Raw genomic sequence first — 26217 nt, 5'->3', positions numbered from 1 at the left:
GAAAAATAGTTTACAACTAAGAGGTAAAAACTTTATTGTTGGTTTGTTTTTTTTCTAATAGTTTTTTTAAGCTTTTTTTTTTTTTTTTTTTTAACAGATGGAAACGTATGTATTTAGCACTTTTTTTTTCCTAATTATAATTTACATTCAATATTATTTTGTATTAGTTTCAGATGTGCAGCATAGTAGTTAGACAGTCATATACTTTACAAAGTGTTCCCCCTGATATTTCCAGTATTCACCTGGCCCCATACATACTTACTATAATATTATTGACTACATTTCCTATGCTGTACTTTACATCCCCATTAAATCTTTACTTTTTTAATAGTACTGCAATATATTCTTGATGAAATGTCATGTTTTGTTCACTTACCACTCACAGCCTGTGATTGTATGATCTACCACAGTGCCAGGGGAGGGAGTTGCAAAATGCTCAGTAGCAGCCAGGTACAGATTGGTGCTGATTTTCTTCTGAACTACAAATACCACCATCTTGGGCTGGTAATTCTCAAAAGCCTCAAAACACTTCTGCAGCTGAGGAATCTCATAATTGGCAACTGTCTTTAGCTGGCCGTCAGACACTCCATCCCGGTACACCACAATCTTCTCTGGGAGACAGTGGTTCACCTGAAATGACACCTACTGAGATGAGAGTGGAGCCCTGAGACTAATGACCAGGCAGAGAGAGGCTTGCTCAGTGCAGAGCTGGAGACGCAGCAGTCATTTCTACACTTCCACTGGGTAGTAAATGGGTCTGGTACAGCAACGGCATTACAAAATACAAACACAAAGTCAGCACACATGCATATGGCTTATACTCAAACAGTATGAGTAAAGTTAGAAGGAAAAAAGGAAAATTTGGGGCCGAGTCAATCTCCTACTACACTAATTACTGTTTAGGCTAAGAACAAGGTGAGCTGTTAGAGAAATTCTCACGTAGACCACATATCCCACAGATCACCATCCTCACATTTTTATGTACCAACAACATCCAAAGTTGCTAACAAGTGAAAGGGTCCTTTGCAAAATATCACCCTACAGTCAGTTATAATGTGGAACATTTTTACTATAATTAAGTAATTAGCAAACAATCATGGTAAATTGTCCATGGATCCAAATAAAATTAAATGCTGGCTTAAACCAGTTTGAAATTTTTTTTGCCCATTTAGAGAATATAATTCTGTTCTAGTCATGTCTGACTTCAACAGTTCAAGAGAACAGGCTGTTCCATTTTAAACTAGGATTTCTCTGAGAAGTACTTTAGTTTAATTCAATTAGTAAGTGACAGCTGGATTCTGAGTATGGTTCATTCTAGGATTTTGTTCACAATTCCCATCAAAAACCTAAATTATCATCCTGCAGACATGTCTCAGTGGTTGAGCATCGACCTATGAACCAGGAGGTCATGGTTCGATTCCCCATCATGGCACAGGCCTGGGTTGTGAACTCAGTCCCCACTATGGGGAGTGCAGGAGGCAGCCAATCAACGAGTCTCTCTCAACACTTATGTTTTTCTCTCTCCCTCTTCCTTTCTCTCTGAAGTCAATAAAAATATACTTAAAAATAAACAAACAAAAAAACTAAATTACCACTGAATTAAATAGGTTCATACCATACATTCTTTACAGGTTACTCTACATGAAAATTTATGTTTAATTTCAATGACCCCCTTTAAACATTAATAATCACCTAGAATCTGGTTAGAGCCTAAATTCAGATTTCAAATATTTTATGAATGTCCTTTTTTCCTGAGCCACCGCAAGTACTACATTTACAAACATGTAATTCATCTTTGCATTCCAAGATTGAAAGTACTTTTGTGTAGCATTTTTGTGAGTGTGTGCTGCTTTGGGCCATTTAGCATCTAGTCCACATTTTGGGGCAAGAGTAGATTTAGTTTCCTCCTGCCTCCAATATGACAGTCTGGTGGGACTATTAATCAAGGTGCCTTCCCCTAATCAAATCCAGGCTTCTCAGCTCTACTGACAAGTAGGACTGGCTAATTCTTTGTTACTGGGGGCTGATAATATAAGATACTTAGCAGATGGATACTTAGCAGATGCCAGTAGCAATCTCCCCAGTTATAACCCAATATGTCACTGCACTATCCAAAGGACAGAGGATTCAAACCATGCCAACAGAACCCTTCTCCCTTGCTCTGAGTCTTGAGTAGAGACTGAAAATCACTTGCTCCCTCCATGGCAAAACCTCTTCAGGTCCCTGCTTCCGGAACTCTGGAAGCTACCCTGGCTCCTGTCTATTTCCCAACGTGATGCTCAACCTTCTCACCAGTCCTCTGAGACTCCCCATGATCTTGCCAATTACGTGAAAGTTAGCATATTTCTGTGACTTCCCCAAAACCCCTGAGACACTGTGTTAATAGGGGGGTATCAGAGGCACTTACAAATCGATCTGGAAGAAGTCCTCATGTCACAGATGAGGAGACAGACAGGGAGTACACTGGATCTGGACAGGTGACTTGGGATTGAGTCTGACTCTACTGCTGTTCAGCTATGAGTTTCCTTAGTTGAAAATTTGAGATAAATGACTACCTTCTTCTTGGGGTTGTTAAAAGAAAGTAAAATAATAAATATAATAATGAACAACATAAACTGATGAACAAAAACAGATCCAGATACAGAGAAGCATCGATCAGACCATTAAACCTCAGAGGGAAGACAGAGGAGGGGGAGAGGGGGATGGAGAGAGATCAACCAAAGGATTTGTATGCATGCATATAAGCATAACCAATGGACACAAACACTAGGGGGTGAGGGCATGAGCAGGGGTGGGGGTTTGAAAAGCAATGGGGGGATAAGGATACATATCTTAATCAATACAGAAAAAAATTAAAATTAAAAAAAGAAATACAGGATCCAGAAAGAAAGAAAGAAAAAAAAAAATACACACACACACACACACACACACACACACACAGTATGGGACAAAAGCAGGTTCACAGTCATTCATATGAAAAATAATACAATAATTAATAAATAATAGCACAACAAATAAACTGTTTCACATATTCACAACCTACTTTTGCCCCCACCCTACATATGTATGTATCTTAAAAGCTATACACAAAAGTTGAGAATGATCTACATCAAGGAAATACAGATATTATGAAGTACAAAAAAGGAACAAAACAAGATCAGTAGAGTGAAAAATAGAATCAAATTCATTTGAAGTATTCACAGATATTACCTCTTTCTTTAAAACTTGCTAACCAACCACTGAATGTGATTCACTATACTTTGCCCTATGTAAGCTTACAGTAGAAGTGAAAGACATGATTCCTGTTATCAAGGAGCTTAAAAACCTAATAATAGTCAATAATGGTAAGTGTTCCAGGTCATCTGGTCTATTCTCACTTCATAAATGATAATAAAACTATGTTCTAAGGAGGGGTCAGGATATATAATAAATCACAATATTAACACAAAGATGTTAAATGTACTGTATATTAAACCAGTACATAAAACAATAAATTAATGAGTTCCTTGAAAGCAGGACTATGCTTGTTTGGCTTGGTATCCCTAGCTCTGAATACAATGGCAAAGGTCAAGCAGAAAATAAGTATCTGCTGAAAATCTGAGATGCCCTTTTATGGGCACCTCAATTTATTCATAGAACACACCTAATGCCCACTAGTTATGAGCCATTGTTTCTAGTCTCATAAAATTACAAAATTACTTTAAGACCATTAAATATTCATGGAACTCAAATTAGAACCAGGAGGCAGACATATAAAGCAAATGGTCTCAATACATTATCATAAATGAGGATAAGCAAAATGTTGTGAGGACAGAGAAGCATAGAGCAGTTGTTCTCTGGAGGGAGAAGTGAACATGATGCCTCAGGAAAAGGCATGATGAAAGAATTGGCAGATAATTCAGTCAGCAAAGAAGGGTAAAGGATCCAGGTAGAGCATGAGCAAAGGCCTAGATTGTGGCTGGACCAGGGTTAAGTAAATGACTGAAGATTACTCTGGCAAAAATCTACAAAAACAGATTGAAGAGGATTAAGAATCAATATTAGGAGATGATTTTCAGTTCAGGATATAAAAAAAAATACATATATAGCCGAAATCGGTTTGGCTCAGTGGATAGAGCGTCAGCCTGTGGACTGAAAGGTCCCGGGTTCGATTCTGGTCAAGGGCATGTTCCTTGGTTGAGGGCACATCCCCAGGAGGGGGTGTGCAGGAGGGGGCTGATCGATGATTCTCTCTCATCGATGTTTCTAACTCTCTATCCCTCTCTCTTCCTCTCTGTAAAAAATCAATAATGGAAGATCGCAAGAATTAAAAGATTTGGAACACAAAGAGCCAGAGGACACTCCTCTGCAGAAGCAAGAAGACAAGAGAATCCAGTGTAAGAAACCTCTGGGACAACTTCAAGCGAACCAACATCAGAATTATGGGGGTCCCAGAAGAAGAGAGAGAGCAAGATACCAAAAACATACTGAAAGAAATAGTGACAGAAAACTTCCCCCACCTGGTGAAAGAATTAGACTTACAAGTCCAGGAAGCGCAAAGAACCCCAAACAAAAGGAATCCAAAGAGGACCACACCAAGACACATCATAATTAAAATTCCAAGAGCAAAAGACAAAGAGAGAATATTAAAAGCAGCAAGAGCAAAGCAGGTAGTTACCTATAAAGGAGCACCCATACAATTGTCAGCTGATTTCTCAACAGAAACCATGCAGGCCAGATGGGAATGGCAAGAAATATTCAAGGTGATGAATAGCAAGAACCTACAGTAAAAAATACTCTAACCAGCAAAGCTATCCCTCAGAATCAAAGGCCAGATAAAGAGCTTCACAAATAAAAAAAGCTAAAGGAGTTCATCAACACCAAACCAGAATTATATGAATTGCTGAAGGGGGTTCTTTAGGAAGAAGAAGAAAATAAAGAAAAAAATTATAAACAACAAATATGTAACTATCAACAAGTGAATCTAAAAACCAAGGGAATTAAAAAACCTGATGAACGACATTAACTGTTGAATATAATAGAATCAGAGGTATGGAAGGGGAGTGGACTGACGATTCTTGGGGAAAAGAGGAGTGGGCGGTGCGGGAAGAGACTGAACATAAACTGTGCACCTATGGATGAGGACAATGGGGGGTGGGGAAAGGGCAGAGGGTGGGATGGGAACCTGGTGGAGGAAAAAAAAAAAATGAGGAACTTTTGTAATAATATGAACAATAAAGATTTATTTGAAAATAAATGAATAAATAAAAAATGGAACTATCAATAAGGAGAAACTAAAAAAGTAACCAAAAAGAAATTCTGGAGCTGAAAAGTACATTAACTGAAAAAAACAAAATTCACTAGACAACCCTGGCCAGGTGGTTCAGTTGGTTGGAGTCCAGTTCAGGCATATACCTAGATTGTGGAGTTGATTTCCATTCAGACCACATATGCAAAGCCACCAATAGATGTTTTTCTCTCACTTTCATGTCTCTCTTTCTCTTCCTTCCTCTCTAAACATATCCTTGGGTGATATGGATCAAAATTTGGGTGAGGATCAAAATATATTTCACTATACAAATTCAAAGGCCAATTTAAGCAGGCAGAAGAAAGAATTAGTGAACTTGAAGATAGGACAATGGTAATTATTAAGGCTGAGGAAGAGAAAGAAAAAAGATTGAAGAAAAGGGAGATTAAGAGACCTAAGGAATATCAGCCAGCGAACATCTGCATCATGGGAGACCCAGAAGGAAAAGAAAGAGGCAGAATATTTGAAGAAATAACAACTGACAACTTCCCAAATTTGGTGAAAGACAGTATTCAAGAAGCTTAACAAACTCTAAGTAATGTGAATCTATTGAAACCCACCCCAAAACACACTATAATCTAACTTTCAAAAACCACAAACAAAGAATCTTGAAAGCAGCAAGAGAAACAAATCATCACATCAAGGGATCCTTGGTAAGATTATCAGCAGAAACTCTGGAGGCCAGAATGTAGTGTACTGATACATCCAAAGTGCTAACGAAAAAAACTAGAAAATTTTATCTGGCAAAACATTCTGTCAAAAGTGAGGGAGAAATTTAAGACATTTCCAGGTAAACAAAAGCTGAGGAAGTTTGTCATCAATGGACATGCCCTAAAAGGATGAAATGAAAGAATGCTAGATAGTAATATGAAGCCATGTAGAGAAAAAGATCTCAATAAGGAGACACGCATGAGCTATTATAAAATCAGTACTACTGCTCTGGCCAGTATGGCTCAGTTGGTTGGAGCATCATCATTTATACAAAAAGGTGGTGGGTTTGATGTTTCTCTCTCACATCCATTCTCTCCGCCACTGCCCACCCCCAACACTTTTTCTAAAAGTCAATTAAAAATAAGCAAAACAAGTACATTGTAACAATGGTTTGCAATTGTACCTTTTGTTTTTACACGATTTAAAAGACTGAACATTTAAAGAAAAAAAGAACTATTAGTCTAAAAGCTAGCATATCACTAATTTTGATTTATAATTATCTTATTTTTTTATATAACTTAAGAGACAAATGCATTTAAAAGAATTTAGTTTATATATTGGGACACATAATATATAAAAATGTAATTTTGTGTCCTGGTCAGGTCACTCAGTTGATTGGTGATTCAACCCGTACACCAAAAGGATGCAGAGTTGATTTTTATTTAGGCACATGCCTAGGTTTTGAGTTCAATCACTGGTAAGGGCACGTCCAACCCATGTTGTTGCAAATGGCAAGATACCATTCTTTTTTATGGCTAAATAATTCTATTATGTGTGTGGGTCACATTTTCTTTATCTATTTATCCATCAATGGGAACTTAGGTTGTTTCTATATCTTGGTTATTATAAATAATGCTATAATGAATATGGAGGTACATATATCTTTTTGAGTTAGTGTTTTTTTTTTTTTCCTTTGGATAAATATTGAGAAGTGGAATTGGATCGTGGTAGTTGTATTTTTAATTTTTTGAGGAGCATCCATACTGTTTTCCGGAGTGGCTGTGTCATTTACATTCTTACCAACAGTGCACAAGAGTTCATTTGTTATTTCTCCTATTGTTATTTTAAAGGAAATTTAAAACATTAAAAGTTTTGTTTTGCCCTGGGTAGCTCAGTTGGTTTGAATGTTGTCCCAATATGCCAAGTTGTGGGTTTGACCACCAGTCAGGGCACAGATAGGAATCAGCTAATGAGTGCATAAAATAAACGGAACAACAAATCAGTTTATATCAAATCAATTAAAAATTTTAATTTTAACTTCTGATATGGTAATTATTGATATATTTATACAATATAACCAAAAACTCAAATAACATTAAAGAATGCAAAGGGATCCCTAGATTATAAAATTTAAGAACTGCTAGACTAGAGATATAAATCTAAATACAGTTGTTAAAGCCATAAATGAGCTTAAGCTGCCTATGAGGCTTCAGGTGGTAGAGCAGAAATTCTGAGAAACCCTGCAACTGAGGACAACTGGAAAAGCTGGACAAAACACATAAAAATCTAGGTAAAGGTTTTAGATTGGGCAGCCTGAGAGGAAGAATGGGAGCCTAGGGAAATAAACTAGGCTTTTAAATCTTTTTCCTCTGGCATCTGATTTTGTTAACTCCATAAAGTTACCTAAAAGGCTAGGAGGTTCAGAAATGCTTTTTAAAATTGAGATATAGTTTGCTAAACCATCAGTATAAAATTCAAACAATTCTACATTAGAGAATTTTGCAAACATCACCACAATCTAATTTTAGAATATATACATCTAAAAAGGTAATCTCATACCTATTAGCAGTCATTTCTTATTGCTCCCAATCCCAACTTCTGGAACATATTAATGTATTTTCTGTTTCTTTGAATTGGATATTCTAGACAAAAATAATTATGTCATCTTTTGTGACTAAATAATTTCACTTAGAATAATGTTTTCACAGTTCATCCAAGTTGTAGCATATAGTCCTTCCTTGGTCTCATCAAATAATATTCTATTGCAGGATATATCACCTTTTGTTTGTCTATTAATCAGTTCACCAACATTTGGATTGTTTCTATTTTGGCTATTCACAATACTGGTATAAACATTTGTATGAAATTTTTTTTTGTGGACATATGTTTTCATTTCTTTTGGGTATATACTGGGAGTAGAATGGCCAGGTCATATGATAATTCCACATGTGAGGATCTGCCAGGTTATTTTTCAAAGTACCTTCAGCATTTTCCATTCCCATCAGCAATGTATGAGGTTTCCAATTTCTCTACATCCCTGATAACTTTTACCTGTCTTTTTTTATGTTTTATTATTTTAAATAATTCTTTATTCTTTAAAGTATTTACATATGTCCTCTTCCCCCGCCCCCCATTGACCCCTTCCAGCCCGCCCTCACACTCCCCATACCTTCACCACCCTGTGTCTGTGTCCATGATCATATATGCATATATGGTCTTTGGTTGATTACCTCTCCCCCACCCACTCATCCTCCCCCACCTTCCCTCCCAGATTCTGCTCTCTGTCCCATGCTTCCATGTCTTTGGATTCAACAGTTTATTTATTACTTAGATTCCACATGAGTGAGATAATGTGATACTTGTCTTTCTCAGACTGATTTTTTCACTTGGCATGATACTTTCCAGATCCCTCCATGCTCTCTCAAAAGGGTAAGAGATTTTTTCCCCCCTGCTGTATAGTATTCCATGGTATAAATGTGCCATAGCTTTTGTCTTTCAAATATATTTTTACTAGAGGCCCTTTTCAAATTCATGTGCTGAGATCCCTCAGTAGGCCTGCACCCTCTCCAATCTGGGACATCCCTCTCACAATCCGGGACTGCTGGCTCCCAACCGCTCTCCTGCCTGCCTGCCTGATTGCTCTTAACCACTTCTGCCTGCCAACCTATTCACCCTCTAACCACTCCCCTGCAAGCCTGATTGATGCCTAACTGCTCCCCTGCCAGCCCAATTGCCCCCCAACTGTCTTCCCCTGCCAGCCCAATCACCCCCAACTGCCCTCCCTTGCTGGCCTGGTAACCCCCAACTGCTCTCCCCTGCCAGCCTGGCCACCCCTAACTGCCCTCCTCTGCAGGCCTGGTCCTCCCCAACTGCCCTCCCTCCTCTGCAGGCCCAGTTGCTCCCAACTGCCCTTCCCTGTTAGCAGTCGTGTAGTGGCCATCTTTGACCACATGGGGCAGCCATCTTGTGCAAGGGTCAATTTGCATATTTCCTCTTTATTATATAGGATTGATATCAGAAAGGAAGAGAGGGAGAGACAGAAATAACGATGAGAGAAAAACATTCACTGGCTGCCTGCTGCACACCCTGCACAGGGGATTGAGTCCACAACCCAGGCATATATCCTGACTAGGAATTGAAATGTGACCTCCTGGTTCATAGGTCAATGATCAACTACTGAGCAATGCTGGTTGGGAGTGTACCATAGCTTTTTTACCCACTCATCTACTGATGGGCACTTGGCCTATTTCCAAATCTTAGCTATGTGCTATGACCATAGGAATGCATACATTCTTTCTGATTGGTGTTTAGGGTTTCTTAGAATATATTCCTAGAAGTAGGATCACTGAGTCAAATGGCAATTCCATATTTAATTTTTTGAGGAAACTCCATATTGTTTTCCATAATGGCTGCACCAGTTTGCATTCCCACCAACAGTGTACTAGTGTTCCCTTTTCTCCACATCCTCACCAAGACTTGACATTTGTTGATTTGTGATGGCAGCCATTCATGTGTGAGGTCATACCTCATTGTCATTTTAATCTGCATCTCTCTGTGGATCAGTGACTTTGTGAGCATTTCTTCATATGTCTCTTGGCCATCTATTTGTTGGCTATGGAGAAGTGTCCATTTAGGTCCTTTGCACATTTTTTAATTGGCTTGTCTTCCTTCTGTCAAGTTGCATGAGTTCCTTGTATATTTTTAATATTAACCCTTTACCAGGTGTATCATTGCCAAATATGTTCTCTCATGCAGTGGGCTCCCATTTCATTTTGTTGATGGTTTCTTTTGCTGTCTAGAAGCTTTTTATTTTGATGTAGTCCCGTTTGTTTATTTTCTCCTTAGTTTCCTTTGCCAAAGGAGATATATCCATAAACACATTGCTATTAGATTTTGCTGTCCATGGTTTCTTCTAGGATTTTTATGGTTTCCCAACTTATTTAGGTATTTTATCCATTTTGAGTTAATTCTTATGTATGGTGTAAGTTGGTGGCCTTGTTTCTTTTCTTTCTTCCTTTCTTCTTCTTCTTCTTTTTTTTTTTTTTAATGTATCTGTCAAATTTTCCCAATACCATTTATTTAAGAGACTCTCTTGACTTCATTGTATACTCTTGACTCCTTTGTAAAATATTAGTTGAGCATAATGACTTGGGTTGATTTCTGAGTTCTTTGTTCTATTCCATTGACCTATATGCCTGTTGTTGTAGCAGTACCATGCTGTTTTGACTACAGAGGCTTTATAGTATAATTCAAAATCTGGTATTGTGATTCCTCCAACTTTGTTTTTCTTTCTTAATATTGCTGCAGCTATTCAGGGTCTTTATTTATTCCATATACATTTTTGGAGTATTTGTTCTAGATCTGTGAAATATGCTATCGGTATTTTAATAGGGCATGCAATGAATCTATAGACTTTTGGATAGTATGACATTTTAATTATGTTGATTCTACCATTCCACTTGATTATATCTTCTCAAAGCCCTATAGTTTCCCAAGTACAGATCTTTTGCCTACTTATTTAAGTTTATTCCTAAGTATCTTAATTTTTTTTTTTTCTGCAATGGCAAATGGGATTGTTTGATTAGTTTCTCTTTCTTGAGAATTCATTATTAGAGTATAAAAAAACATCGATTTTTGGGTGTTGATTTTGTTTAGTGAACATTGCAAAATTTATTAATTAAATCTAGTTGTGTGGTGGAGACTAGTTTTTTGTGTACAATATCATGTCATTTACAAATAGTTTTACTTCCTCCTTTCCAATTTGGATGCCTTTTCTTTCTTTTTCTTTTCTGATCACTGTGGCTAGGATTTCCAGTACTATGTTGAATAAGAGTGGTGAAAGCAGACATCCCTCTCCTGTTCTTGTTCTCTGAGGAAATGTTTTTGGTTTTTGCCCAATGAGTATGTTGTTGTCTGTAGGTTTCATATGGCTTTTATCATGTTGAGATATGCTCCCTCTATTCCCACTTTGCTGAGAGTTTTTATCAGAAATGGGTGTTGGATTTTATAGAATGCTTTTTCTGCATCTATTAATATGACCATGTGATTTTTGTCTTTTAATTTGTTTATGTGCTGTATCATGTTTATTGACTTGTAAATATGGTACCAGCCTTATATCCCTGGAATAAATCTCACTTGATAATGGTATATAATTTTTTTTCTAATAAATTTTTATTGTTCAGATTATTACAGTTGTTCCTCCTTTCCCCCCATAGCTTCTCTCCACTGGTTCCCACCCCACCCTTTGCCCTTACCCCCTCTCCCCTACACACACACACAGTCCTCATCCACAGGTGCACAATTTTTGTCCAGTCTCTTCCCACACCCCTACACCCCTTTCCCCCTGAGAATTGTCAGTCCACTCCCTTTCTATGCCCCTAGTCCTATTATATTCACCAGTTAATTCTGTTCATCAGACTTTTTCTTCACTTGATTTTTAGATTCACTTGTTGATAGGTATGCATTTGTTGTCCCTTTGTTGTTCATAATTTTTATCTTTACCTTTTTCTTCTTCTTCCTCTTCTTAAAGAATACCCTTCAGCATTTCATATAATACTGGTTTGGTGGTGATGAAGTCTTTTAGCTTTTTATATTATATATTATATAGGAAGAAAAAGGGATAGTTAGAAACATCTATGAGAGAGAAACATCGATCAGCTGCCTCCTGCACCCTCCCAACTGGGGATGAGCCTGCAACCAAGGTACATGCCCTTGACCTGAATCGAACCTGGGACCCTTCAGTCCGCAGGCCGACGCTCTATCCACTGAGCCAAGCCGGTTTTGGCTAAGGTTATTGATAGGCTCTTATTTACTGCCATTTTAATTTTGTATACCTAGGTTTCTCTATTTCTTTTTCTCATTACAGTAATCCCTTCAGCATCCTATATAATATCCTATATAATAAAGAGGCAATATGCAAATCGACCCTCACACCCTCACATTACAAGATGGCCACCCCCACATTACCACAAGGTGGCCATTCCATGTTGTCACAAGATGGCCACCCCCACATTGTCACAAGATGGCCAGCAGGGTAGGGCAGTTAGGGGCGACCAGGCCTGCAGAGGAGGCAATTGGGGGCAATAAGGCTGGAAGGGGAGCCTGCTAAGTGTCAATGAGGTTGGCAGGAGAGCAGTTAGGTGTCAATCAGGCCGGTAGGAGAGCAGTTAGAGGGTGATCAGACTGGCAGACAGAAGTGGTTAAGGGCAACAAGTTGTTAGGGGCTAACAATCCTAGATTGTGAGAGAGATGTCTGACTGCTGGTTTAGCCTGATCCCAACCATCAATCAGATATTCCCCCAAGGGGCCCCAGATTGAAGAGGGTGCAGGCTGGGCTGAGGGGAAACCCCCCCCCCCCGGGGGAACCCCCCCCGGGGAATCCCCCCCCCCCTACCCCAGTGTTCAATTTTCGTGCACTGGTACTCTACTTTTTTATAATGCTGGTTTGGTGGTGATGGGCCTTTAGCATTTTTTTTTTTTTTTTTTTTTTTTTGTCCAGAAAGCTTTTTTTATTTCACTGTCTATTCTAAATGATAGTCTTGCTGAATATAATAATCTTGATTTCATATCCTTGCTTTCCATTACCTGGAGTACTTCATGCCACTCCCTCTGGCCTGTACAGTTTCTGATGAGAAATCAGGTGTCAGTCTTATGGGAGCTCCTTTGTAACTAACAGTTTGCTTTTCTCTTGCTGCCTTTAATATTCCCTCTTTTGTCTTTAATATTTTGGAATTTTAATTATGATTTGTCTGGGTGTGGGCCCGTTTAGGTTCTTCTTGCTTGGAGTTCTCTGTGCCTCCTGAACTTGTTTGAATTTTTCCTTTACCAGGTTAGGTAAGTTTTCTGCCATTATTTCTTCAAACACATTTTTTTTTTTTTTAACATATTTTGTTGATTTTTTTACAGATAGGAAGGGAGAGGAATAGAGAGTTAGGAACATCGATGAGAGAGAAACACTGAGCAGCTGCCTCTTGCACACCCCCCCACTGGGGATGTGCCTGCAACCAAGGCACATGCCCTTGACCAGAATCGAACCCGGGACCTTTCAGTCCATAGGCCGATGCTCTATCCACTGAGCCAAACCAGTTTCAACCAAACACATTTTCTATCCCTTTCTCCCTTTCTGCGTCTTCTGGCTCACTTGCTATTCAAAGAGTTTTATGTTTCATGTAGCCCCACAGCTCCCTTAAGCTGTCCTCCCATGATGTTTAAAAAATTGATTTAAGAGAAGAATAGAGTGGGAGATAGAAACATCAATGATGAGAGAAACATTGATCAGTTGCCTCCTGCATGCCTCTGTTGTGGATTGAGCCTGTGACCTGGGCATGTGCCCTGACTGGGAATGGAACCATGACCTCCCAGTTCATAGCCTGATGCTCAGCCACTGAGCCACATGGCTGGGCTTCTGTTTTGTTTGTTTTTTATTTTTGGTTCTCTTATTCAACCATGTCTTCTAATTCACTGATTTGATCCTCGGCTTCTCCTAATCTGCTGTGTATTCCTTCCCTTGTGTTTTTTATTTATGCTATGTCATTCTTTTGTTTTCATATTTACTATATCTTTTCTCATGCTATTGAGCATCTTTACCACCATTATTCTAAACTCTGTATCAAATATATTTCTTATCTCCATTTCATTTAACTCTTCTTCTGAAGAATTCTCTTGTTCTTTCATTTGGGGATTGTTTGTCTCATTTTGGCTGCTGTTTGGGTTTGCATCTATGTATTAGGTAGAACTGCTATTCCTCTCAATTTCTATTGCAGAACAGTGTTAAAGGCTGTTTCTGACTAATTAGATCAGTCAAAGGCTCAAAAAGCCTCCAGAGACTACCTCTGCTTATAGTCTGATAGTATTCCCTCTTGACTTTCCCTCAGGCAATCATTCACAGGTGTGGCTAGAGTTTTTTCCAACAGGATGGAACAATTTTTCTGCCTGGAAATGAGTTGTTATTCTCTTTTTAAATTTAATAAATCTTTATTGCTCAGATTATAATAGTTTCTACTCCCCGCCCCCCCTCAATAGCTCCCTTCCACCCAGTTCCCACCCCACCCTGTGCCCTTACCTCCTCCCCATTGTCCTCATCCATAGGTGAATGATTTTAATCCAGTCTCTTCCTGCACCCCCACACCCCTTTCCCCCTGATAATTATCAATCCACTCCCTTTCTTTGCCCCTGACTCTATTATATTCACCAGTTTATTCTGTTCATTAGATTTTTAATTTGCTTCATTTTTAGATTCACTTGTTGATAGATAAGTATTTGTTGATCATAATTTTTATCTTTTTTATTCTCCTTCCTATTTTTAAAGAATACCTTTCAGCATTTTATATAATATTGGTTTGGTGGTGATGAACTCCTTTAGCTTTTTCTTATCCATGAAACTCTTTATCTGACCTTCAATTCTGAATGATAACTGTGCTGGGTAGAGTAATCTTGGTTGTAGGTTCTTGTTATTTATCTGTTTAAATATTTCTTACCACTCCCATCTGGCCTGCATAGTTTCTGTTGAGAAATCAGCTGATAATCGTATGGGTGCTCCCTTATAGGTAACTAACTCTTTTTCTCTTGTTGCTTTTAATATTCTCTCTTTGTCTTTTGCCCTTGGCATTTTAATTATGATGTGTCTTGGTGTGGTCCTCTTTGGATTCCTTTTGTTTGGGTTCTCTGCGCTTTCTGGACTTGTAAATCTATTTTGTTCACCAGGTGGGGGGAGTTTTCTGTCATTTCTTCAAATAGGTTTTCAGTATCTTGCTCTCTCTCTTTTGCTAGCACCACCATAATTCTGATGTTGGTACACCTGAAGTTGTCCCAGAAGCTTCTTATACTATCTTCAACTTTCTGGATTCTTTTCTCTTCTTGCTTCTCCAGAAGAGTATCCTTTGCCTCTTTGTATTCCAATTTTTTTTACTTGATTCTTGCATTCCTCTAGTCAGTTGTTGGGTCTCTGTATAATATTTTTTCAGAGTATGTCAATTTCTAGTTGGTCCTTTTTCATATCCTTGAGAGTCTCATTGAATTTATTGGCCTTTTCCAAAAAATTCTTGGGAAATCTTATAACCATGGTTTTGAACTCTATGCCCAGTCGTTTGTTCTCCTCCATTTCTTTCGTTTGTGATGTTTCCTTGTCTCGTTTTCTACTGCTTCCTTGAGTTGATAGGGTGGCTTTGTGTGCTTGGTTCCTATATGGCCCGGTGGGTCAGCCTCCCCAGTTACCTGAGATAGACACTCTTGGTGCTCCCCTTTGTGTACTGTGTGTACAGCCTTGTCATAGTTAAGTCTTGATTATTGTTGGTATCACTGAGAGGAATTGACCTCCAGGCCAATTGGATGTTGTATCAGCTGTGTCTACTCCAGGATACCTTCTATATTGGAGACAGTCTTATAAGATCAGACTCAGCTTGGATGGGGCAGAGTCTCATGGCTGAGCCGACAGTCTTGGCTACCTGTCAGCCCTGCCCTAATGCATGCGCCTCAGACCTCTGCCTTCCACGGATCCCCTGAGTTTCCACCTGACAGTCCAGATTCCCCCTGTAAGAGTGTGGGTCCCCCAGGGGCTCACCTGAAACTGGGTTTCACTGCAGTTAGAACGGAGATTCAGTGCAATCAGGAGCTTCCAACTCCTTCCGGTATGGAAAGGCTGCAGCACCCTCCGCAGTCAGACCTCTCTGAGCATACTCACATGCACATGCATGCCCCTCTAGACCCTGCCTGCTGTGGCTCCCCCAAGTCTCCAAGTCTCTATGTGCCTTTCTCTACAGTCCAGACTCCACCCGTATGAGCCTGGGTCCACGGGGTTTTAGCCAGAGCTTGGTTCAGTGCAGTTGGGGGCTTCCCCTCTCTTCCCGCCAGCCAGGCACTCAGCTGCCCTTCCTCTCTGTGCACGCATCTTCCTACCTTAGCGCTTTGTGGCTCCTCTGATGTGAGCTTTTTTTCTTTCTTTCTAGCTGTAGAATTTCCACTCAGCCAGCTTTCCTGTGGTTTTGGATGACGTCCCTTTTGTCTTTTAGTTGTTGTTTTGAAATTGTAGTGCGAGGTGGCAGTTTAGGTGCTACCTAGGCCGCCATCTTGGTTTCTCCTATTCTCAGTCTCTTAATGGGCCTCCGAGACTCCACATTGTGGGCCAAAGTGTTTTCCAATAGTGTGGATCAATTGTCTTCCCCCCAGGTAAAACTCCAAAGATAGCAGTTGTCTGCATGAGAAAGATGACTTCTACAGCATGAAGGAGTGACTCAGCACAAGAAACCATGTTGTCTGGTTTCTGAGCTCATATCCCAGGGCTCCCTATCCTGGCTTCTGCTCACACAGCTCTATTCCACTCTGCCCTCCTTCTGCTGGAGCACAAAGTAAGTGGCTCCACAAGTAATTTTGTATGTTGTTCCTTTAAGAGGGTGCCTAAGTTTCCAGCCATCTCTCCTTGGCAGATAGCAACCCCACTGCTTTCCACAACTAGATGTTATGTGGGTACCCTTTCCAGTTTGGGTACTCTCTGCTAGAGGACCCAGTTTGGGGATTAGAGTTCTCAGTGGCAACCCTCCACAGCTCAAGTATCTCTAGGGAACTTCAGATGATGTCTATGGGAGCCTGGCCAGCCCTTTCTCACCTTTGCCCCACCTACCAGTCTTTGCAGTCTCCACTTTCCACCCTCTGTTATCAGGGTTCCCTCTAGCAAGTTTTCTGTTGATTTTACAGGAATTTTTTAAAGTATTTTTTAATTGTAATTCCAGTTTGGCCCTGGGATTGTGTCTACGCAGCATCCACATATTCCACCGCCATTTTTAATCCTCCCTATAGTTTTTTTGTTTGTTTGTTTTTGTTAATTCTCACCCAATGATATTTTTTCCATTGATATTTTAAAGAGAGTAGAAGGAAGGGGAACAGAGAAAAACTGATGTGAGAGAGACATATCAATTGGCTGCCTACTGCTCGTGCCTCAACCCAGGTGGGGAATCGAGCCTGCAACGGAGGTATGAGTCTTTGAATGGAAGCAAACCCACCACCCTTCAGTCCACAGCCAACACTCTAATTACTAAGACAAACCAGCAAGGGCTGTGTGTATGTTTTTAAATTAAGACACTTCGTTTTTCAGATCATTTTTAAATTTACAAAAAAATTAAGGCCACGGTAGTTTTCACCAACGTACAGACACAGTTTCCTATTGTTACAACATTATATTAGGGCTATCAATTGTAAAGCCCATAGTTTATATTAGGGTTCACTCTTTGTATTGTACATCCTATGGGCTTTGCCAAATACATAGTCACATGCCCACCGTTATAGTATCATATATGTTTTTTTTTTAATTTAATTATTATCTGTGTACATATTTTAACATTGCCTCCCCCATACATACCCTCCCTCCCCAGAGTTTTGTGTCCATTGGTTGTACTTATATGCTTGTATACAAGTCCTTCGGCTGATCTCTTATCTCCCCCAGATCTCCCTACCCTCCCCGCTTTAATTTGACAGTCTGCTTGCTGCTTTACTGTCTTTATGTCTTTTCATATACAATAGTTATATAGCTTTAAAAATCCTCTATGCTCCATCTACTTATCTTTACTTTCCTCATTCTCCTGAACATCTGGCAAACACTGACCTTTTTTAATCTTTTCCATAGTTTTGCCATTTTCAGAATATCATATAGTTGAAATCATATAGCATATTGCTGTTTCAAATTGGCTTCTTTCACTACATGATATTCATTTACATTTCCTACATGTCTTTTCATAGTTTTGTTGTTGCTTTTAGTGCCGATTATTCCATTATCTGGATGTAATACAGTTCACCATTTCAGTTGCTTCCAAGATTTGTCCATCTTTTAATTAGAATATTTGTTTTCTTGAGTTTTAGTAGTTCTTTGTATATTTGGATAACAGTTCTTTATCAGATATGTATTTTGCAAATATTTTCTCCATGTCTGTAGCTTTTTTCATTCTTTTAGTGTCTTTCATAGGGCAAAGGTTTTAAATTTTAAGTCCAAATTACCAATTCTTTCACCAATCATGGTTTTGCAGAAAGTTATCATCAAACCCAAGGCCACTTAGATTGCCTCCTATGTCATCATCTAGACGTTTTATAGTTTTTCATTTTTAATATGTTTGTAATACATTTTGAGTTAATTTTTTGTGAAAGGTGTAAGTTCAGTGTAAGATTATCTCTTCTCTCTCTCTTTTGGTATGGGGCAGGACAGTTGTTCCAGAACCACTTGTTGAAAAAGCTACCTTTTTCCCATTACAGTGACTATGCTCTTTTTCTAGTCACTGGACTCTTATTTGTACAGGTCTATTTATGAGTGCTCTATTCCGTTAGACTGACATATCTATTCTTTTATCAATACCACACCATCTAGACTATTGTAGCTTTACAGAAACCCTTTAAATTGAGTAATGTTAGATCCCTGACTTTGTTCCTCTTCAGTACGATGTCTTTTACCTTTGCATTTGATTTAAATGTTAGTTTGTAGAAATCAACAAAATAGCTTGCTGAAATTTTGATTGGGATTACATTGACTCTATAAATCCAGCTGGTAACAACTGGAATTTCAAAGATATTGAGATTCCTATCGATGAACATGGGTTATCTCTCCATTTATTTAGATATTTTTGAATGGAAAAAAAGTTTTATAGTTTCTCTCATGTAGGTTTTGTACAACCTTAGATTTACACTTAAATATTTCAAATTTTGGTGCTCATATAAATGGTATTGATTTTAATTTCAAACTGAAATTTATTGCTAGTATACAGAAAAGAAATTGACTTTTATATATTAACTTTTGGCAACCTTGGAATTCTTAATAACTTAGTGCCAGTAGAATTGTTGTTGATTCCTTGATATTTTCTACATAATCATTCTATCTGCAAACAACAGTTTTCTTTCTTCTTTCCCAATCTGTATAACTTTTATTTCCTTTTAAAAAAATGTATTGCTTTTAGAGGGAGAGGGAGACAAAGAAAGTGGGGGTGGAGGGAGACAGACAGAAAGGAACACATTGATCCCATTGATTTATTGTTCCATTTATTTATGCATTCATTGGTTGACCCTTGTTATGTGCCCTGACCAGAAATCAAACCTGCAACTTTGGTATATCAGGATGATGTTCTAACCAAATGAAATACTTGGCCAGGGCTTCTCTTTTAGCATGTTTATCTTCTTTTAAACTTTATTTTTATTATTTACACTATTACAGATGTCCCCATTCAACCAGCACTCACCCCTCACTTCCCTCTGGTCAACACTACGCTGTTGTCTATATCTATGAGTTATGCATGTATGCTCTTTGCCTAAACCTTTTCTCCTTCTTTCATGCATTTTCTCCTTCCCTCTCCCCTCTGACAGCTATCAGTCTGTTCCTTGCTTCTGATTCTATTTTGTTCGTCGTTTTATTTTGTTCATTGCATCCTTTTCTTGTCTGTTTGTATTAGCTAGGACTTCTGGTATGATACTGAGTGTACAAGCAGAGAGAGGGAAAATACTTGTCTTGTTCCCAATTCTTAATGGAGAAGCATGCAGTTTCTCACAATTAAGTATAATATTAGCTGTAGGGGTTTTGTAGATATTCTGTATTAAGTTTATGAGGTTTATCCTCTATTACTAGTTTGCTAGGGTTTTTGTAAATCATGAATGGGAGATGAATTTGTCAAATGTTTTGCATCTGTTGATGAGATATTTTTCTCCTTTAGCCTGTTGATTTGATAAACTACCTTGATTTTCAAATCAAATGTTGAATTAACCTTGCATAACTAGGATTTAAACTACTTTACTGTTGTATTGTTCTTTTCCAAGAGTTGCTGTAACAATGAACTAAAACTGAGTGGCTTAGAACCACAGAAATTTATTATCTTACAGTTCTGGAGGGTAGAAGGAGGGTATCAAGGAGTCAGCAGGGCCATGATTCCGCCAAGGCTCTGGGGAAAGAATACTCCCTAGCCTCCTCTAGCTTCTGGTGATTTCTAAAATCCCTGCTGTTTCTGGGTTTGTACATACACCACTCCAATCTCTGCCTGCACCATCAGAGCACCTTCTCTCCAGTGTCTGTGTCTCTGCTTCTTTACATAAACTTCACCCTATGATTCTGTGACCAAATTTCCCATTTCTTAAAAGAATATTAATAATTATTTTAGGACCCATCGCAGTTCACCTACTTCATCTTAACTTGACTGCATTTGCAAAGGCTCTATTTCCAAAGAAGGTCACATTTAACAGGTTCCAGGCACACATGAATTTGGAGAGCCAATATTCACTTTAGTACAGCCATGGTGTATAATTTTTCATACATATTGTTTTAAAAAAATATATATTTTATTGATTTTTTACAAAGAGGAATGGAGAGAGATAGAGAGCTAGAAATGTCGATGAGAGAAACATCAACCGGCTGCCTCCTGCACACCCCCCACTGGGAATATGCCTGCAACCAATGTACATGCCCTTGACCGAAATCGAACCTGGGACCTTTCAGTCCAGACCGACGCTCTACCACTGAGCCAAACTGGCTTCGGACATACATATTATTTGATTTGATTTGCCATTTTGTTGAGGATTTTTGCATCTTTGTTCCTGAAAATTGTGGTCTCTAGTGAAATGCCTTTATCTGCTTTTGGTGATAAGTAGTCTTCCTTTCTTTTCTTTTTTTGTTAATCCTCACCTGAGGACATTTATTCCATTGATTTTTATAGAGTGGACAGGAGAAAGGGAGAGAGATGGGGCTAGGGGGGAAGGAGGAAGGGAGGGAGAGAGAGAGAGAGAGAGAGAGAGAGAGAGGAGGGGAGAAGGGAGACAGGGAAGGAAGGAAGGAAGGAAGGAAGGAAGGAAGGAAGGAAGGAAGGAGGGAGGGAGGGAGGGAGGGAGGGAGGGAGGGAGGGAGGGAGGGAGGGAGGGAGATAGGAATATGGATGTGAGAGACACGTCTTGATTACCTGCCGCACTCTCCCTGACTTCTCCTTGACCAGGCAGGGGATTGAACTTGCAACCCAGGTACATGCCCTTTACTAGAATTGAACCCCTGACCCTTGCGGAGGGTGGGGAAGTGGGAGGGGAAAGAAGTGGTCAGTGATGCTCTAACCACTGAAGCCAGAGCAAATGGTATTTTATTTTGATTTTCATTCCCATAACAATTGATATTAAGCTTTTTTTCTGTGCTTCCTGTCTATTCATATGCTCTTTATAGAAATATCTATTGTCCAATTTATTAATTTTTATATTTTTATTGACTTCAGAGAGGAAGGAAGGGGAAGAGAGAGAGAGAAACTTCAATGATGACAGAGAATCATTGATTGGCTGCCTCCTAAATGCTCCCCACTGGGAATCTAGCCTGCAACCCGGGCATGTGTCCTGACCACAGAATCAAACTGCGACCTCCTGGTTCATAGGTCAACGCTCAACCACTGAGCCATGCTGGTCAGCCTGTTTGCCCAATTTAAAAATGGGTTGTCTCTTTACTGTGGAGTTCTTTATATATTCTGGAAACTAGACCATTACCAGATATAGCTGATAAATTTGTGTCCCATTCCATAGATTATCTGTGATTTTCTTGACAATGTCCTTTTTTTGGGGGGGGGGGTGAGGGCTCAATTAGAAGACCTTGGGCCACCTTGATAGTGTCCTTTGAGGCACAAAAGATTTTAATTTTTATGAAGTCCCATTTGGGAGAGGGAGAAAGGTGAAAGGAGAAAGGGAGAGGAAAGGGGAGGAGGGAAAAACATTTATGTGAGAGTCACATCATTAGTTACCTCATGCACTAGAACAGGGAATCAACCTGCAACCCAGATACATGCCCTTGACCAGGAATTGAACCTGTGACCTTTTAGTGAATGGGCTGATACTCTAACCACTTAACAACACTGGGCGGGGCACCAATAGCTTTTATTTTCTTCTGGTTTTTAGTTCTTTAGAATTATAGTCCAAAGCGGGGAGTGTACTCAGGATCACCACTAATTTTAAGGCCCTGTTTTTGGTTTTTGATCCCTAAAGTCTTCCAAGTTTCCTTCAAATCTTTTAAATATTTCAGCTGTCTCTTCCAGAATTAGCATATGTCCCTAAAGTTTCTGTTCTTTTGTACCTCAGCTTTTTTATTTTGTTGCTCTATTATTCTTCAATTAAACTTTATATTATCTATTACATAATATATATGCATATACACGTTTATGTAAACATGTGCACATATACACTGAGTGGCCAGATTATTATGATCTCTGAACGCATAATAATTTGGCCACTCTGTAGACTGACCAGAGTTGGGATTTTAAAATAAGGTTTTTCTATGTATAAGAACGGCATGCTGGGTAGAAAGAAGCAGAGGACTTACTAGCCAGAGGCTGGGGGCCACTAACTCTGGTCCTATGACATATCAAGATTTGCAAGCTTTCACTTACATATAAGTATAATGAGTGGCCAGGTTATTATGTGTTCGGAAATCATAATAATCTGGCCACTCAGTGCATATCTATCTATACATACACACATACATATGTGTATTTATGTTTAATATATTTCTTTTTAAATACTGTATGCCAACATAGTACTTATAATACTGTTAACAGAAAGAGTGTAGGGCTTAGAATGATGTTTTTTATGCAGAGGAGATTTAAGGTGTCTGGAGTATGAAAAACTTTGGAACATTAGCACTGTGGGTTAGCCTATCTGATTTTATGAACTGAAAAAATTCAAGAATGAGCTGTAGTTGCTCTAAGAACTTATATACTTCTCAGTCACTCTTATTCCTAAGACGTAGCCCTTTGATACCCCCTAAGTGGGTTCTAAACTCTGATCACTGTCCATCTATAAAACACCAAGATTATGAAAAGCACTCCTCAGGAAAAACTTCTTGAATGGAAAAGGACTTCCAAAAATCAGTTACTCCATTAAGCAAGAAGTACACTGCAAAAATGGTCAAAATCCACTTTTTTATAGTTACTGATACTAATCGGAGTCTTACAACAATTTGAAGAGCACTTATTCAATAAAAATGGCTGAGACTAGGAAGAACAATGATTTCGAGGTGTTTAAACTTGTTCTATGAAGTAGTTTTCTTTGAAGTAGTTTTTACACTTTGCAGCTTCACTACTGGTAATGTGAAAACAAGTTACCAGTCCCTAGCAGGGGGCAGAACAAGTTCAAGGCATACAGAGAAATATTTGTGAAGTCATTAGCTGAATAAGGTAAGCATTAGGAGATTTCAGTGGCTATGCACAGTTCAGATTACAGAGATCACAGAATCAGGCCAAGAAACTCATCAAACAAACAGGATTGACAATAATTTTGGGGAGTGGAGATATAATAATTTATAGAGTTGCCACATTATACTAAAAATGTCCAGTTTCCAATAAAAATTTTTGAGGCATGCCAACAAAGTATGGTCCATACACATGGAAAAAAAAAGTAGTCAATAAAAATTGTCACCAATGTTGGTTTTACTAAACAAGTACTCTAAACCAACTATTTTATTTAATGTATTTATTTTATTTTATATTATAAAATTCAACCTATTTTCTACATAACCTCCAATCAATCCTAAAACAGTATCAAGCTATTTGAGGGACACCATAAGAAATATTACTCTAAAAAGAAACAAAAATAATAAAAATAAATAACATTCCCTTTCTTTATTCCCTCCATGAGTGGGGTCACACTCAACATGAGTGGGGTCAAGGAAGGTCTCGTTAGATAGGTATTTTCCCTTTCTCTATTGATCTAGAGAAGGGGCTGGGGTGAAAAGGACGCAGACATAACAATAACTTTCCCAGTCCTTTAAAACTGTCTCTCACTAGCTAAACCAACCAGAAACTAGGCAAGGGAGCCAACGATGTAATCAACATGGGCCAACTTTCCAAGCACAGAGGAGGGTACGAAGAGCAAATAGAAAATATTTCATTTTTTCTCTCCAAAACAAAAATCACTGACTACGTTCTAAAGGTTAAAAAAAAAGAAAAGAAAGTTTAAGAAATTCAAGAATAATGATCAGAAAAAAATATGAGGCAGGATAGCAAAAAGGTAGGAAAATTCCTTGGCAAATGGAATGGAGAAACTGAGATAGCTGAACAAACTGGAAGAACAATTTCAGCCAGATCCAGGTAACTAGCGTGGAAAGCCCCAGATGCCTACCAACAGGCAAAACTGGCTCCAGATCTTGCCCCCAGGTGGCCTTTCCTCCCTGGCATTAAAAAAAAAAAGAAGAAAGAAACTAACAAAAAACCCACGATTCTTTTTGTTGTTTCCCACACATGAGTGTAACACTCTTTCCTACCTGATGCGGCGGTTCCTGGATCAGGACTGCAATGGCAGGTGTCAGAAGCTGGGCACGTACTCATTTGCTAGAGATGCTGTAATTAAGTGCCACTAACTGGGTGGCTTAAACAACAGAAATGTACTATCACCCAGGCCTCTAGGTTAGAAGTCTAAACGCAAGGCGCTGATAGGGTTGATTCCTCCTGAAGCTTGTGAGAGTCTCCCTCCTAGCTCCTGGTTGCTCCAGGTGTTCCTTGGCTTGTAGACTGTGATCTCCCTGTGCCTTCACATTGTCTTTGTTCTATATGTGTTTGTTTCTGCATCAAAATCAAAATCTCTTTTCATAAGAACATAGTCATATGGATTAGGGCCCTCTCTAATGACCTCATCTGAATCGGATCATATGTACTAGTAAAGACCCTATTTCCCAATAAGGTTACATTCACTGGTAGGACTTCAACATCGTTTGGGTTTGGGGACACAATTCAACCCACAACAATCTCTACACAGGAAACTATATTTTAAAATATTTATGTTAGAGTTCCTAAGGGCCTGATGATGTTTCCACCCTCTCTGGCAAAACTGAGATTTGCTGGCTTCTCCAAATGTTAGGAATATTCAGAATGAAACTACTCAACAAAAAGAATGCAGTGGAACTAATACTTCATGATATTCCAGGCTGAGGTATAAAAGGCAACATGACTTGCACCTGTTCTCTCAATTTCTTGGAACAGTCATGGCTTGAACCCAGATATTAGGCTGAGGAAGCCCAAATTAGCAGATGTGGAAAGACCACAGGAGGAGGCCCATATGGAGAGAGAGTAGAGCCCACTGTGCCCTGTCCAACTGCCTGACCATGATGCCATAAATGCCCCCTGCATGTCACTAAGTTTTACAGTAATCTGTTACACAGCCATCAATAACCAAACAGTGCTCCAGTAATTTGCAACCCAGAGGGAAAGTTACATAAGGATCCAAGTAATTAATATAAGGCATGATGTGCTAATTACTACACAGAATATAAATTAAGGGCCTTGGGAGAGAAACATAAAGATAAAAGTCTAGCTAAGGGCTGGAGCAGTGGGGGGCAAAGGGAAAGGCTGAACAGAAGTAACTTTCAAGCATGGGCCTAAAAGACAGACAGAAATTTGAAGGAAAGCAATCACAAGAAAAAGAAAGGTGTGTTGGAACCTGGTAGCAAAACAACGTATCACATGGACCTCCTTAGAGACAAAAAATCAACTTATTTTCTACATAACCTCCAATCAATCCTGAAACAGTACCACGTTATTTGAGGACACCATAAGAAATGTTACTCTAAAAAGAAACAAGATAGAATTCTAGAGACTGACTTTAAGCACATGAAATTATTAAATTTCTTGCTGGTTAATCTTCATGCAAAGGGCTAACTCTGACCCTAGCAAATGAAAGTTACTGTATCAATGCTCCCTTTGATGTATTGGCCAAGGAAAAACCCAGTATTTTGCTTGTTCATTTTCCCACACCCTGTATCAGCTTAATGATAGTAATTCTCCAGGGTTAGCATTCCTTTGAGTTCTAGGGGTGATTTAGAGGGAGGCATTTGTCTTGAACCAAAATGAAAAGAGCCAGCAGCGCCTAATGACAGCCATAAAGCTGAGTAAAGTCATATACTGCTTTATTGCTGATATTTATTCTCAGTTTCCCTGATAAGGGCATGAAGTCAATGTCTATAGGCATCGGGCTGATAACATGGGAAATAATCACTACTTACCAAACCAATTCAGAGATTTAGCTCTTTAAGC

At 38.9% G+C, this 26217-nt stretch overlaps 1 protein-coding gene across 1 annotated transcript in view; it reads right to left on the bottom strand.

Annotated features, from left to right (window-relative positions):
- Nucleotides 1-26217, bottom strand: part of PIWIL2 (piwi like RNA-mediated gene silencing 2) — a 65168-nt gene that overhangs the window by 4163 nt on the left and 34788 nt on the right. Inside the window, exon 20 of the mRNA XM_084884441.1 lies at nucleotides 377-630. Coding sequence (XP_084740567.1) covers nucleotides 377-630 — 254 coding nt within the window. The remainder of the gene's footprint in view (nucleotides 1-376; nucleotides 631-26217) is intronic.

Source organism: Pipistrellus hanaki, assembly GCF_964339955.1.
Source record: "Pipistrellus hanaki genome assembly, chromosome: 5".
Classification (NCBI taxonomy): domain Eukaryota; kingdom Metazoa; phylum Chordata; class Mammalia; order Chiroptera; family Vespertilionidae; genus Pipistrellus; species Pipistrellus hanaki.
Note: the sequence above shows the minus strand (reverse complement) of the source record. Positions and strands in the feature narration are given on the sequence as shown.